General features: G+C 31.9%; 1 protein-coding gene across 2 annotated transcripts in view; it reads left to right on the top strand.

Moving 5' to 3' along the window:
• LOC129805545 (opioid-binding protein/cell adhesion molecule homolog) overlaps positions 1–20,540 on the top strand; it is a 142,389-nt gene that overhangs the window by 54,022 nt on the left and 67,827 nt on the right. For both annotated transcript variants that reach the window (XM_055853529.1, XM_055853528.1), the window contains exon 3: positions 16,698–16,795. In XM_055853529.1, the coding sequence (XP_055709504.1) occupies positions 16,698–16,795 (98 nt within the window). The remainder of the gene's footprint in view (positions 1–16,697; positions 16,796–20,540) is intronic.

Below are 20,540 nucleotides of genomic sequence, written 5' to 3'. Positions count from 1 at the left end.
CATGAATTGTCAGGCAGTGAAAGTTGCCATTTGGTGCATTTTTGGCCTCTCTTTGACCTCAAAAATTATCTCTTTGCACCCCATTGAATTTTCTGATTTGCTTATTTCATCTCTAATTTGGGCACAGATCATCAACGAAAAACTTTAAAGTGTACTAAACGGCTATAAATTTTTACTAAATTCCCATTGAATGAGATCGTGTTTAATTAAAGTATTATTAAAATTTAAACTACCACACTGAGAGAAATCCGAAAAAGTTGAAATAACATTCTGAAAATGTTAATTTTACCCTACAGTATTGATCCGAAATCAGTGTAAATATTACCTTTTTTAGGTGTATTATGGGTTAAAGTTACCCTTTTTCATGTTGATTTTATCCTCAAAAGGTGTAAAATTAACATCAAAAAATCTTGATATATTTTTACACCCGAAAAATGTAAAGTTATGACGAAAAAAAGTTAATCGTAGCCTCTTTTTTTCTCAGTGCATAGATGCGGATGACTTTGAAGCACTTATAGAAGGTCTTCCCAGATTTTATCTACTGTCAGATTACTGAAGCCGTGAAAATCATACTTAACCGCTAAAGCGTATGCACGATAAAATTTGAACAACCAAAAACACTTGCCATAAACTATTTCACTTTATAAAAATTCCGGTGATCACCAGTGAGAATTTCTTCACCTCAAGACTAAAAACACCTTTTTAATCTTGCCCAGAGCTTTCGGTCCGGATATGGACCTTCTTCAGTGATCAGTCTTAGTCGACCACTGAAGAAGGTCCATATCCGGACCGAAAGCTCTGGGCAAGATTAAAAAGGTGTTTTTAGTCTTGAGGTGAAGAAATTCTCACTGGTGATCACCGGAATTTTTATAATCAACTCATCACACCAGTTCCATTATATATTATTTCATTTTATAGCATGTGTTATATATTTTTGAAAAACTTATATTAATAGTATTTATTTGAACTCATTTACCTTTTTCAATCTAACTTTTGGTTTCCAAATTCTCGGATTTTTCTCTTCAGAAACGCCATCATGGTTTTGACCAGGTCATTTTCGCGTGTCCTGGCTATCCTTTTCCACTTCTGAGCAAAATTTTTGGTGTCCTTGTCTGATTCAGCATTCCTTCTCATGTTTTTTTTTTTTTCAAAATGTCCCAGTTTTCTCGATTAGTTGAATTTCTGGGATATTGGATGATGCTACCTTCAAAGCATCGTATGGTGTCCTTGGTATAATGACAGGATGCCAGGTCTGGCCCAGAATATAGGAGGAATGCCGTGGTCACGATAAAGCGGCAGAAGACGCTTTTGAAGGCACTCCTGTTCACCATGAAGAACTCTTGGCTCTTACGACCACAGCAGGTGTAAATCGCCATCCAAACCAAGATTTTTTTTGGATACTTCGAGTAGTTCTTGAATCTGTAGTACTTATTCGCTACACCCGTACGAGATTTTTCAATATAAAATTGCTGACCAGGAAGTTGTTTGAAGTCGGCTATTACGATCGTTTCATCATCTATCAGATTGCACGGAATGCACCTTTAAAAATCTTTTACAAGTTTGTCATTCAACCTTTGTGCCACAGTTTTGGCAACTTGGCATTGCTCATCACTACAGTGGGCTGCTGGTTGGGCTTTGTAAGTAATCAAATCATTTCTCTTTTTTATCTTTTGTCAGGTTGGATGAGATACCTATTTTTTGGCCACATCTCGTGTAGAAACTAAGGGGTGAATCTTCAAGTACATAAGCACCTTGTTCTCTATTTGGTGGTTAGAATTCCTTGATTCTTATCATATCCTGGTTTTCAGCAATAGTTTTGGTTTTCTTGAATCAAAATTACGTTCCGGACAGTCCCACATAAGTTTCCAGTCATTCTTCCTACACTGAGAGAAATCCGAAAAAGTTAAAATAACATTCCGGAAATGTTAATTTTACCCTGCAGTTTTGATCCAAAATCGGTGTAAATATTACCCTTTTTAGGTGTATTGGGGGTTAAATGTACCCTCTTTCATGTTAATTTTACCCTTAATAAGGTGTAAAATTAACATTAAAAAATGTTGATATATTTTTACACCTAAAAAGTGTTAAAGTTATGAGGAAAAAATGTTAATCGCACCCTCTTTTTTTTCTCAGTGTATATGTGAATAGGGTAAAGTGGTACAAGTTGGGCCGGGCTTTTTTTCTTGATAAATTTAGTACTTCATTTTTATTTGTATAGTTTTAATGCTTTTTTAGTTATATAATTTGGTTCCTTGTGCTTAAAATAAATTGAGTACTATATTTATCAAGAAAAAATCCCTATCCAACTTGTAATACTATGCCCAACTTATATCACTTTACCCTACGTGAGATATGGATTTCAAAGATATTTGTCAACTATGGCTTCACACCTTTTCCCCATTTTTATTTAATTTTTCACTGATTAATAAACTTAATTAGATTGGAACACCATTAAAATAATGTTAATGAATGACACTTTAATGTGAAAAAATTGTTCTGCACTGTGACCAAATTGTGACAGATTTATAAATATTTCTTCATATTTTATCATGCACACGCTTTAGTATTATAAAAAAAACTTGCGAACAGCAGCGGTAGGGGAAAAGTCACCTCGGATGCCTAAGTCAGTCATACCTAGGGTACCAATGCCTTAGTTTCGTTTATATTTTTGGACTTATGTAAAAATAAGTCCAAAAATTAACCATACATTAGTAAAGCATCGTGATTGAAAAAATCACAGAAAAAGACAAGTATAAATCTCACAAAGGAATGATCTTGTTGAACTGTCTGTCATTGTAATCTCACACCGTGAGAATTTTTACGCTGAAAAACAGAAGTAAATAAATCAATATTGAATTACAGTTCATTATGGCACAATGATAAATTATTTACTCAGCCGTAAGGGAAGCTATTTTAAAAGGAAATCGAATACTAATTAATATGATACTGATGTTGAAAGTTCAATTGAAAGAGCTTTTTGGCCAATTTGGAAAGAGAGAAAGCACAAGCCTTCTCAAATTTCATTGTTGTTGATGGAATAATAAACGGGATTATAGTTATCATTTTGGCAATATTCACTTGTGGTTCTTTTGTCAACTTAAATGGGTTAAACTGTGCCAAATTCAGGCAATATTGGCCCTTCTATGGACATTCTGTTGAAGTTTTATATGTTCAGCAACAAAAAATTGTATTTAAATCGAAGAAAACTTTTGGATTTCTTAGTGTCTCTTGAAAACATCTCACGAAGACACTTATGGTCCGTTATGTCCAGCTTGTGAAGATTTCTTAAGATACAAATTTTTAACATATGGGTAGAATTGTTTTATAAAAATCGTATTATTTCAACCATGGCACACTGTAAAGCTACAGGTGGGCAGTTCGTTCGGTTTGTCTGACGTAAATGAAACTTAACAGATATTCATACTGAGAATATTGTATCTACTAATCAATCGACTTTAATTTATAATTCAACTTTATATGAACTTGTGAGCATCGGAGGTGTGAGGTAGCTCAGAAAAAAGAAATAGATTTTTCCTAAAGCTTTCGGCTTGAACTTCAAGCCTTTCTCAGTGGTCACATCTCAAGACTGATCATTGAGGAAGGCTTGAAGTCTAAGCCGAATGCTTAAGGTGAAATCTGTTTTGCGGGGCTATAGTCATAGGCTCTACTGCTGTAATATATTAACAGTAATCTTTCCGTAATTATTCTTCAATTCCGAAGACTTGTTCAGGGTCTATCCTGATATGCACCAATCTCCGCAAGTTTGTCTGCTACTTCATTACCTATATCGCTATGAACAGGCCAGTATAGTAGAATAATATTAAGTGAGTATTCTCATGTTGTTCTATCGGCCCCAAACTTTGCCAAAATGTGTTTCGCAACTTTCTGATCACGATGGATGGCCATAAAACGTTCCCGACCGTCCGTCCGTCCGTTCATGGGATTTACGTTCACTAACATATTTGTTGCAATCAGAATAGCTCCGATTTGTGCCAAGATTACTAGTGGTTAAATTGATTCTTAAATCTTAAAAGCGTTTCAAAATCGAAAATTGGTAAACTAATGAGCATTTTAGAATGTTCTGGCATGAGTTACAAGCATACGGACAAACAAAAAAAAAATGAAAATACGAGAAAGTTAAATTATTTACGGATATTTAACCGATTTATTGCTGATTGCAAGACCTTTCCAAAAAATCAAAATGTAACCAAATCGGTTAAAAAATAAGACTTCTAGAGTGGTTAAACCTTGACCTTTGAATATTAAATATGGCGATTTTATAGGTCGCAGATGTATTTGGACGAGATGTTCACCTGGACTACCTCCAAACTCACGGTTTTGAAGACGATGGAGGAGTGGGGGGAAATGAATGTCATAATATTGATCCTTGGGCCGAATTATGTGGGGTTCCCCGAAGACCGAAAGTTTATATCTGTTACCATTCGGTGGCAGCCAGAATCACGAAAGCCAAAATCCCGAAAGCCAAAATCCCGAAAACCAAAATCCCGAATGTTCAAAATCCTCAAAGGGATGAAATTATATGGAGGAAAATGTTTAGAATAATTTTCCAAGACACAGAAGATTTCCCTTTGCCTCCAGCAAGCGCGGGTGCAATCATGGGAGTAGATATGACACTTTTAAGAATTCGGGATTTTGGCTTTCGGGATTTTGACCGGGACCCTTAGCATCATATGGCTTTTAGGTAGATTACAAGTTTACGGATAGAAAAAAGATTATCATAAAAATTATAGGACATTTATGCCATCAATTAGTACTTTACCGATTTATTACCGATTATAAATAATTCAGTCCGGTTATAAAATTCAAATTTCACGATCTGTCTAAAAAAAATGGAATTTAATCAAATTGATTAAAAAATATGCCCTCTAGAGTGGTTAAACTTTGACTTTCAAAAATTCAAGATAGCGATTGTTTTGGATCAAGGTATGTTGGGACGAAATGTTCACCTGAACTACCTTCAAAACATATTTATCCAAAAATAAAAGAATTCGTTACCGAGGGTTACCGAAGACCAGAAGCTAATATCTCATACCGTTTAAGCTCCAGGATGGTTACAATTTAAAAAAGTTATTTATATAATTGCTTTCTCATTAAGTTCCAACTGTAAAAACAACTAGAGCCCTTAGAAATCAGGGGGGCAGAGATGATAGAGTCAAAAAATCTAGGCCTTATCACCAAAAGTATAAACAAATTATTTGGGACTAAAAATATTCTTATTTTAAAAGGGATTATTATGCTCATTATTTTAATGATAAAGAAACCTTGATAATAAAAAAAATGATAATAGTTCTTTGAACCTTTTAACCTTCTGTGATGCTATGTTTTTGCAATAAGTATGTTGTTATAAAAGGCATAAGTGACCTGACATTTTACGTGGACTTAACCCTTTTAGGACGATTGCGAAATATCTTAAAAGTGAGAAGTTTTTTTTTTAGTATTATAAGATTCTGTAATGTGTATACACACAGAAAAATCTTTGACTAAAATTAAGAAATTTTTACTTAAATCATACTAAAATTATGGTAAATTTTGCTCCAAGTAATTCGATTTCTTAATTTTAGGTAAAATTACGAAAAGTTGTCTAACAGTCCATAGGATTAATTTTAGTAACTGGTGGATCAAAAATTTCTAAAATCTTTATATAATTTTAGAATATTACGGATTAATAATAGTTTAAAATAGGGTTATTTCTAGAGTATCGAGAGGATCAATTTCAGTAACTGGAGGATTAATATTAGAAACTATCTGGATTGCTTTTAGAATATCCAAAGGGTAAATTTTGGTAACCTGATGGGTTAATTTTAGTAATTTTCGGGATTGATTTTAGAATATCTAAGTGATCAATTTTAGTAGCCTAGGGGGTTAATTTTAGTAACCTGTGGGTTAATATTAGTAAATTTAAGGATTCATTTTAGTCATTTTCAGGATTGATTTTAGAATATCTTTAGAATATTTTAGTAACTTTCTGGATTAATTTTAGTAACATTTAGGATTGATTTTAGAATATCGAGGGGATCAATTTTAGTAACCTGATAGGTTAATTTTAGTAATTTTTAGGATTAATTTTAGTAACATTCAGGATTGATTTTAGAATATCAAGGGGATCAATTTTAGTAACCTGGGGGGTTAAAATTAGTAACTTTCAGGAATGATTTTAGAATATCGAGAGGATCCATTTCAGTAAGCTGATAGGTTAATTTTAGTAACTTTTGGGATTAATTTTAGTAACTTTCATGATTGATTTTTCAGAGCCCTGTGAGCAGAGTCTGAAATCAATTTATGAGTTGGCTTCAAATATCTCCGTATAAAAAATTCAACTTGTCATGGAGGTAGTCCATATAGGTAAAAAATACACCGAATCACATTCTGTTGGATTTTCCAAGGTTAGACGTAAGCTGATTCACTGATAAAGAGGTTAAAGGGTGTTCAAGGATTTATTGGATGTTAAATCTAAGTTTGACTTAACTAACTAATTTGAATTTAACTACTTAAATCGACATGATAAAGTTCAGTTTGAATACATTGAGGTTGAAAAGATCAAATATTAAAGCTCAAAAGTTCTATAATTATTGTTGACTAGACCTTACTATAAAATACTCTTAAACTTAAGTTACTATGTGTAAAAGAGTTATCATCACCATCCCAACTTCAATAATAAGTGAGTGTGAAAATACCCATAACCTATTCACATGACTTTTACCAAGAGAAACATCATGCTAAATATTCTTCATTTCACAAGGCAAAGTCTGTGAAAAACATACGAAAACTTTTGCCATATCAAAGAAAGTCCACTATGGTGCTCCATAGGGAGAAAATACTGAAGCTATCCCGTGTGGAAGAGATATGAAACTTTATAAGAGCATCAAATTCACAGCTTTTTATGGTTAACTTTCCTATCAACTTTTCAATATTATGAGAAAGCCCCCACTTCTCTTCAGAAATTTACTAGAGAAAATCTTCGATAGGATGTATTTTCTTTATGTATATAAATGGTTTGGGTTTTTGAGCGGATAAATAATCCTAAATTACATTGATTAATTTACTTTCTCACACTCACGTGAAGAAAATTGAGGAAGTAAATATTGCTTTTTGGGTGCGCGAGAAGTATATGTGTAAATTATTAAACACGATATTTCATTTAATTCAAGGCTTTTTTGGGGAGTTTTTCTTCTTTTTCCCACCTCAATGGGTTTTTTTTAGGGGGAACTTGCGAGAAAAATATCCAACAAATCATGTTATTAGCCATAATGACTTGCCACTTGACGCAAAAACTTTTAATGCTCACGATGACAAAGCTCCACGAGCCGCAACTAAGCTCCTACCAAAGTTCCCCCGTGGGAAGTTTTAATTCGTGAAAATTATATCCAATTTTCACGCATAGCTTTTCATCCTGCTTTTCTTACCCTCTGTTTAATTTCTCTATTTTCTGTCTGTCAATTTGAAGGGTCTTTTCTGTTTACTCAGTGGAAATTCTATCCATAGTCTAGGAATTTCCGTTTGGAATAAATGGGGATTTTTTCCCGTCTTTTCTTATTCCATTGAGAATTGTGTTAGAGGGCTATTACAGGGGCATTTTATTTGTGGGTATGGGATGGGCTTGACGAAAAATCTATTGCTCCCGGGACACATTTTGGCTTCTAGACGGATAATTCGAAAAGGAGGTGATATGTATGTACTGAATTACACGCACAATTGCATTTAGCATTATTACATTAAAATCTAAATTTCTTATAAAAATTACTAATTATTATTTATTTATTGTTTTTTTTTAAGATAAAAATACAACAATTGTGGAGATTTATGGGTTATCCAATTTATAATAAAAAAATTGGAATAATGTGCGGAATTTGCAAAATTCTCAAACTCGAGAAATTAAAAAAATTATATTTGCCTTTAATAAAGTTAATTGTCAATCTAATAGTCTTTTCAATTTTTCCTTACTTTATTTATTTTTAACTTGTTTGCCGATTCACTGCCGATTTGTACACTCCGAAAAATAATCGAGTAAAACTTACTCGAATCGATGTTGAATTAACTCTTTTTCGTTGTGATTTTCGATTAACTATATTTCGGAGTTGATTTTACTTCTATTTAGGTGTAATGTTCGGAAGAGTTGTTTTGACTTTTTTTCCTAAAATTTACATGACAAAAGAGTGTAAATAACTCTTTTTAAGACTGAAAATAACTCGTTCCAAGAGTTAAAAAAATATTTTTTGGAGTTAAAATAACTCTTTCAAATTCCAAAATGGATAGATTTTGCAATTTTATGTTTTTTTTTAATTTTATCATTTTCTTTATTAATATTTTCTTGATCTCAAGTTCCCTGTATTCCGAGCGATATATCACGTATGATGCATGCATATCTCTTCATGAAACACTGTTAGGCATATTCCTAGTTCATGTTCCATATGAACTTTGTCACACGAAAATCTTCTTGACTGAAGTATATTCTTAAAACGAAAACACTTAAGCATATACTTCAGTCGAGTTGAAATTTTATACCAAAAAGAGTAATAATTACATCGATATCCGACAAATTAATTCAACTCGCACGAGAAGTTGTTTCAACTCTTATTTTTGAAATTTTACAACGAAAAAGAGTAACAATTTCATCGATATTCGTAGAGTTAATTCAAGTCTACCATAGAGTTGTTTTAACTTTTTAGATTTTTTTCTTAGTGTATTGATTTATAAATCATTCAAAAAAATTCCTAATATACCTTGATGTTCTAAATTAAGTTTTAAGCAAAATTTAATAGGGGATGATAGTGGGACACCTTGAAATATGGTTGTTTTCCTATTTTAAATGGAACCGGACCTAACAATGATCAGTAAAGGCCGTAATGGCGCTTAACGTTTGACTTTAAAAATCGTTATTAGGTTGAGGACAATTGGGTCACTGACGACCCATAGAGAAAATAGTTCTTCCTGACTTATCAAATGTTGTTTCTTTAAAATGTTTATACGAATAATCATAAAGTAGAAGGTTGCAGGAATCTATGATATTTCGTGCACATCTCCAGCTTTTACTATATAAGAGGAAATGGGTCATCTTTGAATTGGAGCACTTTTGAAATAGGGCTCTTATTCTCTATTTTTAAATAGAAGTCAATATAATAAATGAATGGAGAAGTGATTGTTTACCCCAAAAATTCAACTTACAATCGAATTTTTCCCGTATTCCAAGTTGCAAGCACCCTGAGTTGCACGCATTTCGAGGACACCTGTAAAGAATCTCAGCTACCATAAGCTTATCTGGGCTTACCACTGGTTTAATATCTTGGTCTATTAAGTCATTTAGCATTTAGAAAATGCATTTAGCCAACTTTTTCATGATTTTTTTGATATAAATTAATTGAAGCAAATATTCTGAAAAATGTATTTCACAAATCGCACATCCAAATGACAATATTGCTAGAAATAAGAATAGGGGAAAGAACTCTCCTTTCGAACGTTCATGCCTTCGAATAATGTGAATTTTCGATTTTTCTTTATTTTTCCTAAGAGACTTACACATAATTATCTCGTAATTATCAATAATTGATAAGCTAACTAATATTTAATAGAAAGGTGTAAGTGTCTTAAGAAAAATAAAAGAAAACTCACATTATTCGAAGGCATGAACATTCAAAAGGAGAGTACTTTCCCCTAGTCCTTTTCCATCTAACAATTATCCATGTATTAGTGAAAAATCGTTTATAATTTTAGCCTGCCACGGAAAAGTGTCTACATCTGCCTCAAGGGCTGTTTCAGTGTTTATCATCTTATAAAAAAGCAGATAACTATTATGCAACTGAAAAATATATCTTAATTAACTTTATTAAACCAGAAACAAGGTAAAACTATGATATCTTTACTAACAACTCAGAAAACAAAATACTGGGCCAAAAACTGTCACATTAAAATTACAATTTTATATCAATTTTAAATTTAAATTGTGGGATGACAGGATTTAGACAAAAGTATTTCAAAATAAAAAAAATGGTACTTAACTGATTTATTACCTAATTTTTCGGTCATAGGTATGTTTGGACGAAATGTTCTTGTGGAATACCTCTAAAGCATATCCTGAAATCATTGAAAAAGTTTTTGCCAATTTTGAGGAAAACCAAAAAAAACATTGTTTTGGAGGGGACGGAGGGGGAGTGGGTGGAAAAGAAAAAAATGTCTGGAGTCTGGAGATATTATTTTTTTTATTGGGGTCACCGAAGACCGGAAGCTGATATCTCTTACCGTTTAAGCTCTAGGACGGTGACAATTTGAAAAAAATACGATTATATAACTGCCCCCTCTTTGCGTTCGAGCTTTAAAATTCTTTGCTCAATGTAAATTTTAAAGTACACGAGAAAAATCTACTAGCTAGTTCTACACCTGGCTAATTATACCCCGGTCTCCCCTAAGCGTCTACATCAAGATATTAATGTACGGTGTTTGATTTATATTTAGAATAACTCGGTATTTCTTATTTAGTTAGTGGAAGTCTTTCAGGCTTCGCACTTACTCTGGTTTCAAACATTTTATATTTTCCCATATTCTTTTAATGAATCTAACCTATTTTTTTTCAGAAAACGTGTGACTTAGGACTAGCTATTAAAATATATTGCCACTTGGTCAGATTCATTAAAAGAATATGAGGAAAATATAAAATGTTTGTATGTACAAAGCCTGAAAGACTTCCCCTAGTAATATTCGACTTTAAGAGTGAGTATTTTTCCAGAATATCTTTTTTACCAATACATTTTCCATCCTCAACTGTTTGCTCTTGCTATTCTACCTCATTTTTCTTAAGGATTCCTTACTGTGAAAAATGATGACTATTAGTCTTCGGGAATTTTCTTAAATTGGCGAGACGATTTTTTGTACAGAAACCACTTGTTTTGACTTTGGAATAAAAACATCTCTGCCCTTTTTATTTATATGTTTATAGAATATTCAATTGTCAAATTCTACGAATAAAAATTTTTTGGGGGTATTTTTAAGTTCACGTTGAACTTTTTCATTCAATTGTTGACGATTGAGAGAAAAGTTTGTTCAAATTCATGTGAAAAGGAATAATGAAAGATTTAATTATGCAGCCCCAGACAGGCATGGAAGATGGTAAAAATCAAGAATGAAACTTGAAATATTGGTATAAAATGTAAATTCCTTAATTCCCATTCATGTGGTTGAAAATGCTTGTTGTCATCGCGTTTGGGTCTCAGATGGTGCGATGTTGGTTTGTGAATCACATCAAAATTCATTTGATGTGAATTCCCACCGAGATGTTCTGTGGTGAAATGAAGTTTTCAACAAAGTATCGGTTACCCACTAAAATCCAACCGACCACTATAACCAGTAGAGAATTTCTTTGCCTCGGTATTTTCGTTGCATGGACAAGAGAATCCCAGTGGAATTGAGAATTCACAAGTAGTCTTCAAGTATTTTCTTTCAACATAGGAAGAGTTTTTACTTGTCCAACAGACTATTCTATATAATTTGATATATACATATATAGACATATATATAAAAACATGTATATATGTATATATCTTCCGTCCGGAAAAGCACTCAATGGTAGAAGCTGCATTGTATGTTGCAGAAAAATCCTCAGAAGTCGTTTGCTTAAACAATTTCACATTTTCTATTGCTCTGCACAAAATCCATACAATACCTTTCACTACCCGAAAACTTCAATCTAACAATTTACTCCACCTATCAATTTTATTTGGCAAATTACAAAACATTTCCATTAACTATTTTACATTACTAAAGTTTTCCTATATTCTTATCCATGCTTATTAGCGAATAATGAGGAAAAGCAAATAACAACAGAAAAAATAGTGGGTTGAAAACATTAACTGTGAGCAAATTTATAGACTCATTAGGAAAATTATATATGTGTAAGCCACTTTGGTGTTCTAGAGGAGCTATAAACAAAGCTTTAAAATCCTTATTTATGATTAAATATGGTGATTCGTGATCCTAATTTATATGGAGTTTTTAGCATTAAGCATTTAATTTCACAAAATATTTTAATCCATTTACGCTGTAACTAGACTTTATTCAATGACTTTATTCAAATTTTTTCTATTTATAACATTAAGTAAAATATAATAAAATTAAAATTTTTCATGCCATAAAGTACTTAAATACATTTAGATAATACTTTAGATAATACCCAATTTAATTTTCTGATATCAAGAGCTCTACAGGAAGCTTTGTTATAAGGTTACAGGAAGTTGCTTAGAAACTTTGAATTAACCCATAACAAATAAAATAGGAAATTGATTCGATGGTAATCTCAATTATTATCAATTTTCACTATGAAAAAATTTGCAAAAAAATCGCACTTATGTGACATTTGCAATTAAAAGAAAAAACGGCATTTAATTAAAAAAAAAATTATGTTTTTTAAGTCTTCTTGACCCACGTAACCCCTTAAGGAAAAAGGAAGGTTTATTGTAGTAAAATTACAGACCAGTAGGGGGAAGTGGAGCACCTTTGAAAGTGGGGCACCTTTGAAATTGGGTTTTTTCTACTATGTTTAGAGTAAATGTCCCAATTCAAAACCATTTCCAGACGCTTTAACATTGACAGAAGATTCATCACATTAAGTTCATATTTTTTCTGAAGAGAATTACATAAATTTGTTCCTTGACTCTTCTAGAATGCTACTGTTTAGTGAATATTCTTTAAATATAATTTGAAAACTTCTTAAATACAAGAAAAATACGCGAGTGTAAAATGTTGCTATTGGAAACAAATTAATCCAAATGGAGACAAGGGAAAGTTTAAACAGTGTAAATGAAACCGCGACGAAAGGCTTCCAAAACTAAAATTAACTAAATAATGAAATTATGGTATAGAAAATAAATAAATATAAGTACTGTATTTATAATGGAAAAAATGACGGTTCCATTTGGAGTAGCGAAAAATTTCCATTTGGAGCAGGTTTTGAATTAGCTGAATTTACCCTAAGTGGAACTAAGTCATATCATAATGTAATTTAGCTTCTCAATCTGTTCTAAATCTGATCTAAATTACATCACGATAGGGCTTAATTTTATTTAAAACTATGTGAAAAATACCAATTCCATGGTGCCCCACTTTCAAATGTGCCCCACTTCCCTCTACAAATCTTTTAAGGGGCTACGTGAGTTACAAGGACTAAAATAGAGCATATTTTCTTTATTCTTTTTCAGTAAAATAATTGAAATAACATATGTTTCAAGCTCTTAAGCACTTTAAAGTATAGCATTAAAACTATATTCTCTAATTTTTCATTTCAAAATTTTAAAAATTTTGACGCTATGTCTGATTTTTAAAGACCTTTAATGAAAACAACAACAAACTTTGCGGTGGACAGATCACAATTTATTATAATACGAAACGTGGTATATATTACATCGAAAATGCTAACTTTTAATTTAAAATACTTTACTGAAAACTTAACTCTTCTGATAACAGGAAATATATTGCTTTTTGACTTCAGATGGATATTCTCTGAGAGTGATCATATCTACGACAAATAGAGATTTTTTTGAAAAAATAGTCTCCAAAAATCATGTTCCAATGGCTGAATTTTCAAAATTTTGAATTGAAAATGTCAGAAAATTTATTTTAGCTTCTCTGTAAAGCTTTTGAATTCAAAATATTTATGTTTATTAGAATCAATTGCTTTGTGTTGTGAAACAAGGATGATTGGTATGTGAAGTATTTGCAATAAAAGTATTGGAAAATTTCTGTTGACGCGGTGAGTGATTTTCCAATGATTTCAATTTAGTTTACTAAAATTTTTGCACACAGACGTATTAAATTCCTTTTGATTTGAGGTTTTGTCATACGCACGAACCACTAGGAAAATTTTCCGAGACTCACTGGTGGAATGTATGCGAGTCTTGTGAAAACGGTTTTAGTGATTTACTTCGTAAAGCGTGTTCACGTTAAGATTGTTCCCAAAGAAAATGTTTTAAAATCAAAAATTTCATAAATATTAAAGAATATAAATATATTTGAAACTTTACTTAATTGTTTAGGTTACTTAGATAAACTCTTTTTTTATTCAAGTTTTTAATTATCAAAATTTCGTAGTCAAATTTCGTAATTCAAAACTTCGCAAGATCATCAAACAATTTTATTCCACTTTTTCTTGAAGTCCTTTAAACAATTACCAAGACGGCATTATCACACCGCAAAGTCTAGTAACTTGATATGACAAAAAGTACAGATTCAAAAACCATGAGTAGGGGAGACCGGGACAGAATTAGCCACGTTTAGTATTAGATAGTGATATCTTACATTTTACCTTTGAAGGAATATTGAGGAAACCACTCTTTATTCTAAATATATAGGGAAGACTGGGGCAAAACTTGTCAAAACGCATATTTAATTCTTTCACGAGCTCTGAGAAAACTTAAATGTTTTATAATGAGCATATTTTTATGGGAAATTTACTGCTCTATAACATTGAAGAAGACTATTTTCCTCTATCTCGAAAGAAATGTGATTTTCGAATCATTTTCTAAAAGTCGATTTTGTAGAGATTCTCAAAATTTCTGGTGAAAATTTTGTCAGTCTTCGGATAATTTGTGACGTTTTACTCTCATCGCAAATATTAAAAATAACAAATAGACATATTTTTATAGGAAATTTATTCCTCTACAACTTTGTCGAAGATAATTTTTCTCTATCTTAACGAGAAAAATGTGCTTAAATTGAGCTAATCAGTATTGATATTTTCTGTAACCCAAGTATTCCAAAAATAGGGCTCAAAATTTCATTGTTTTTTATTTTACATATTCCTTCCTCGAATCCCTTGAAACTTTATAAGTTTGAGAAGGTTTCTGAAAGCTATCTATAATAAAAATTTCTAACCTCAATCTCTTTTATTTTAGAAAATAGTGAATATTGAAATTTTCATTTTGACAAATTTTGCCTCAGTCTTCCCTACTTCCTTTACTATTAATTGAAATATTTGTCAGCCTCATACAAACATTTTTAGTACAAATTATACGCAATGAAAAATTTCATTGGTGGCTAATTCTACCCCGGTCTCCCCTGCTTTCCAAGAAAAATCGTGGTTTGAGGGGCGATCTGCACATGTGTACGTCAAAGCTAGGCGGAGAGCATCATGAATTCGTCCATTAACATTACAGTGTGCCTTCAAAAATACATAATTCCTCTATACAGAAGCCAAGACATACCCCAATCTTCTGGCCAGATTAAACATCGTACTTAAAAGCAACCACAGAATAGTACGAGAAGAATGATGTCCGTGATTCCGGCATCAGGCTGGAGTTTTAGTCCGGTTTTCGAAAGTCTCAAAAATCTAAATGACATGCAATTTTATTGATTTTTCAAAATTTATTGGATAATTTGCTCTCAATATCCAGTTCTAAATGACAATTTTCACAAAAATCTTCCTTGGTAAGGAATCATAGGAGTTAAGCCTAATGACCATGCCCTTAGGTCTAATGACTGTATTACGTAACCAATGAAATGAACTTTCATATTGAAGATATTGGGGTATTATCACGAAAGACCCAAAGAAGAAAGCCAAACCTATCCAGAGTATCGAGGTCTTCAAGAATAAGTGGAATAAGATAGTCAAAGACCACGGTGACGATATTGTGAAAACTTTGATGAGACAAATCAAGAAGAAGATGCGAAATTTTGCTAATTTCAATCTTTTATAAAAAAAAAAACCAGTGTATCTAATCTCAAATAAAATTTTGAAAAAGTATATTCTTCTTTTTTTCTTTAAATGGTGATCTTGTAATTTGTTATAATCCTTCCGCATAAATAGAAATGATTAATTACATTCCATTTTATTTCGAAACATTGTGAACGTATTTAAGAGTATTATAAAAATAAATTTAAATTGAAATTAATACACGTAGCGTCCAAAGATAGGTAATCTCGAGTTCTAATCTTTCGTGTAAATGAGCCTTTACGAAAATATTTATGGGAACTTTAAATTGAAGATGTAAATGTAACCAGATAGGCTAATCTTATATGTTTTCTAACAAATGACCTAATTAATTTGTTGAACAGGTTGTAGAATATCTAATGTTGGCTTATTGCAAATTATGTGTTGTTAATCCCTCGTTTGGCTGACCCATTGAAAAGGTCTGATTAATGCAAAAGAGAGGTTCTTTGAATCAAAGTGAGAAATTAACGAATTCTCAAAATCCTATTAAATTTTCTGTGTTCTCCCCAGTCCGCAATCTCCAACCACCCTCAGTTATATTTTCAAACAGTTATCATTTTCAATTTTACTTCCAATTTCAATTGTGTTTTAACGCAGCACAGAAAGTATGAAAGGTGGGGCCAGAGAAAAAGCCGTATAGAAGAATATTGGATGGTGAAAGAGATGTTGAATCAATATCAATATGAGAAAATAATCTCAGTTCCATATGCTACCATCTCCCTGCAGCAATTTCCCACCCCCAATATTCACGTGACAAAAGGAAGAATCCCAATTCACGTGGATCTCTCACTCTTTGGCAATTTTATGCTCCAGTGCAGTGAAATAATTGTGAGGAGAAACATGTCTTTTTTATCCCATATAAACTGAAGCTTTTGGCAATTCTTCTCTGTACTACAAAAGCAGTTTAAGGATGTGAAATAAAGAGATGAGGAAATTTCCCAATATGTATACATATTTCATTATAATTTTCTCATTTTTCTCTTTGCAGATTTGCCCAAATTTGGCGAACCTATACAAAATGTAACTGTTCCCATTGGTCGAGAGGCGACACTCAGTTGTACGATAGACAATTTGCAGACGTATAAGGTAATTTTTATTATCATTTTCCAAGCCATAGAGTTAAGTATTATGGGGATTGTAGTTGAATTGAATGCAAATTCTTTTGCATTCCTCTATCCATTTACCACACAAGTATTACCCATTACGGGCTTCCAATTTGGCATTGCAACTCTTTTGTGCAATTGGATTTCAGATTCTGTGATTGCACATTTTGTCCTACCAACATGTTCAATCGAAATTTAATTTTACAGTCAACCAAGCTGAGGATGTTTCTAAACACTTTTCGCTATTTAACTATTTAATGATCCAATTTGAAAATATCTTGATTTCCATCTATTTTAGGATTTGGGTCTCCAGGGATATATTATATAAAGTAATTTGATTAGTTCACTAAAATCTCATGTATTTGGTATTTCTTGTCTTCAGTTAAACTGTAGTAGGGGGAAGTGGGACATCTTTGAATTGGGATACCTTTGAAATTGGATTTTTTTCATGTATTTTCAAAAGGACATAATACTCTTCATAATGCAATTTAACTTTACAATTAGTTTGTAGAATTAAATTACATCGTTATTGCTTTAATTGTACTAAGCAGTATTATATTCTTTTCAATTTTGATATCCCAAAGTCTCCACTTTTCACTCGCACTTTTTACTAAATATATAGGGGAAATGCTCATAATTTTGTCCAGTTTCTTATTTTGGACACTTTGAGGATAACATTGGACACTAAAAATAAATTGATTAAAATGATGGATTTTTATTCCAATATTTGATGAATAATGAATTCTATCTAAATATTTGTTCTTTTTGGAAGATTTTAACACTAAATACGTTAAAATTTGAATATGATTTGAATTGAAATTGCTTTGTTGAAAATTCAGTGTGAGCAATTGCTTACGAGAAATATGACAGAACTTCGTGGCTTACTTCAGTCTTATTTAGTTTTGGTGAAGTACTAACAAAGTTTGTTCGCTGTTTTTGAGTGATATTATTTAATATTCATTGAATATTGTGTTGATTCACGTTACTGATGATTTGTACATTTGACCTGAAGTGAGATTTGCCTTGTGAATTATATTTTTCGTGTGAAAAATGGGAAATTTTTTAAGACATTCACCAGTGAGGTGATGATTCTTATTTTGGACAGGTGTTTTCCTCACGAAATTTCGTGAAGTTTTAGCTTTTGTGATGACTAGGTTGGACAAATGCCTAGATAAACAAAGGAGCATCATATCTACGAAAGAGATGTAGCGAGAAATGCCTTGAAAGGCTCCCGGAAAGGTCAGGGAATGAGCGAATCCGCACGTACTTGGAGCACCGAAGTCAACTCACTTTAATGAATGATATGGAAAGTTTCCGGGCTTTTTGTGACATTCTACGTTTCCCTTACATGAACAGGAAGAGGACTTGGTAAGATTGGTTCATCAAATGAAGAACAATGGGCATCCTATTGAGGCGGATTAGCTGTCCAAATTTACAGCCAAGTTGGACAAATTAATAAACAAGTTGTCCAAAATAAGAGTCAAATTCACCTCTACATATCAATTCATTTTTAAACGTATTAAAACTAATTTTAATAAGAATAAGACGATAAATAGCTTGCTAAGTTTCTAAACAACCCTTCTGAAAAGAGAGTAACAAGAAATGTCAATTAGTATAGAAAATATCGCACTTTAAACTTGGAACTTCGATGCTTATAAGCAGACTGTCCAAAATTATAAGCACTTCCCCTACTTCCTTTCCTATACATTGAAATATTTATCAGTTTCATTCAAACATTTTTTGTACAAATTCTAATTCAGCTAATTCTACCCCGGTCTCCCTAATATGATATTCATTTTTATTCCCTACTCCAATAAAATCATGTTTTGGGAATTATTCAAAAGTGCGTCCTGCAATTGAAAAAAAGAATTGAATATGCTTTAGAAAATAAGTGGGCATTTAATTCTTTAACGAAAATACCGTTAGATCATTCCTAATATCGATTTTTAGAAGTTTAAGTTTAAATAGGCTTTGCGGATCATATTTCTCAACACATTTGGGTAAATTTGGTGTCGATGCAAAGGTCTTACCCAAGATAGTTTATGCATTGTAGAATCAAGACTTTGACATGTCTTTTAATGCACATAAGACTCACAATGAGAATTATGTATTAAAATTCTTGCTGAAGCTTTTAAGCCCCTTGAGAGTGCGTCATTTTACTTTTAGTACTCATATAGTCTGAACTAATAGTATAAGCAGAACTTATTGGTTCTTATTAGACTCATATACATTTCTTTAAAAAAAATATTACGAATGAACGAACTAAAATATAAAGCTCAAAATAAAACGAATAAAGGAATATTAAATACACTACACCAGTCTAAAGATGATTTTACGTAAGCGAGATAATTGTTAGATTACGGAAAGAGTCATTCGAATAAGTACTCAAAAAGTGTCCTTTAATTTTATCGTCAATTCTAAGCATGTGTCAGAAGAGTTGTAGAGAATGAAATCATAGACCATTTAACTTAACAGAATTAACATAAGGCGATTAAAACCGGAGATATAAAATTTTAAATTTTGGTAAACGTCAAAATATTAAAATTTTATATTAATAAAAGTGTAGACTCATTCTTATAAATGTCTAGAAGTCATTCTCAAGGATCAAGTCAAATTACAATGTCAAAAATAGGCTATATTTTTTATTAGTTAAATTGAACCGTAAAAACTTCAGAAGCCAATTCGAAATATTCCCGAAGATATAAGGGTGAAATCAAGAGGCTCCAAGCGGATTTACAGGCGATTGGGTGGACATGTAAAAATTTAAAGCGCGTTTCCCTACTTCTTATTTTTGCAATTCCTTTGAATTGGCAGGAAAAATTAAGAAACAAAACTTATTAACTGAATGAAATTAATAAAGGATTATTTATCATCTTCCGTAGGGGGAAGTGGGGCACCTTTAAATGTGGGGCACCTTTGAAATTGGGATTTTTCACCTATTTTTAAATAAAATTGAGCCTTATCGAATTTAACTGCACGAACAGATTGAGAAGCTAAATTACATTATGATCTGGCTCAGTTAAACTTAGACATAGGAGAAAAATCCTAATTTTAAAGGTGCCCTGCTTTCAAAGGTGCCCTGCTTTCAAAGGTGCCCAACTTCCCCCTATGTTAAATTCTCTTCTATAGTTGAACCTAATTGGTATTCGAAAATATATTTTTAATTATTTTTTACAGCGTGGTAATGTCAAAATTTCGTCTCACAATATGCACTTTAAAAATAAAAATCTTAAAAAAGCTCTTACTTCACAATTTTCTCTGTTTTTTGGTTTAACATTATAAAATTTAATTATGAGAATTGAAAATCTTTTTATATGATTTCCTCAGACAAGAATCATGACCTGTTGTTTTCCTGCCAAATACGCAGTATTGCGACGAGGCCCTCTAGTGAACTAGTCATTAGTCCAAGATTTTCTAATATTTTTTTCAAAAAAATAAATAAATAAATAAAGCACTTCGTGTATAAACATTTGGCAAAAATTTCATGAAGTTTGGTCTTTTCGTTCTCCTTAAAAAATCGCGAAAAACAGCTAAGTTTTGGCCTTAGACTGCCCCTTATGTCTATTTGGGCACTACAGCCCGTATAATCCTTTGTCACATACAAGAATGTATAACTTCAATATGCTTATTGTACTTAAAGTGCCCGACTTTTCGGTTTTGTTTTTAAATTTTTTATTGATTAATTTAGCAATTGTTTGCTCTCGTTTTTTTTAAAACTATTTTTGAAA

The sequence above is a fragment of the Phlebotomus papatasi genome, chromosome 3 (genome assembly GCF_024763615.1).
Source record: "Phlebotomus papatasi isolate M1 chromosome 3, Ppap_2.1, whole genome shotgun sequence".
Lineage (NCBI taxonomy): Eukaryota > Metazoa > Arthropoda > Insecta > Diptera > Psychodidae > Phlebotomus > Phlebotomus papatasi.
This window is presented reverse-complemented; position numbering and strand designations above follow the sequence as displayed.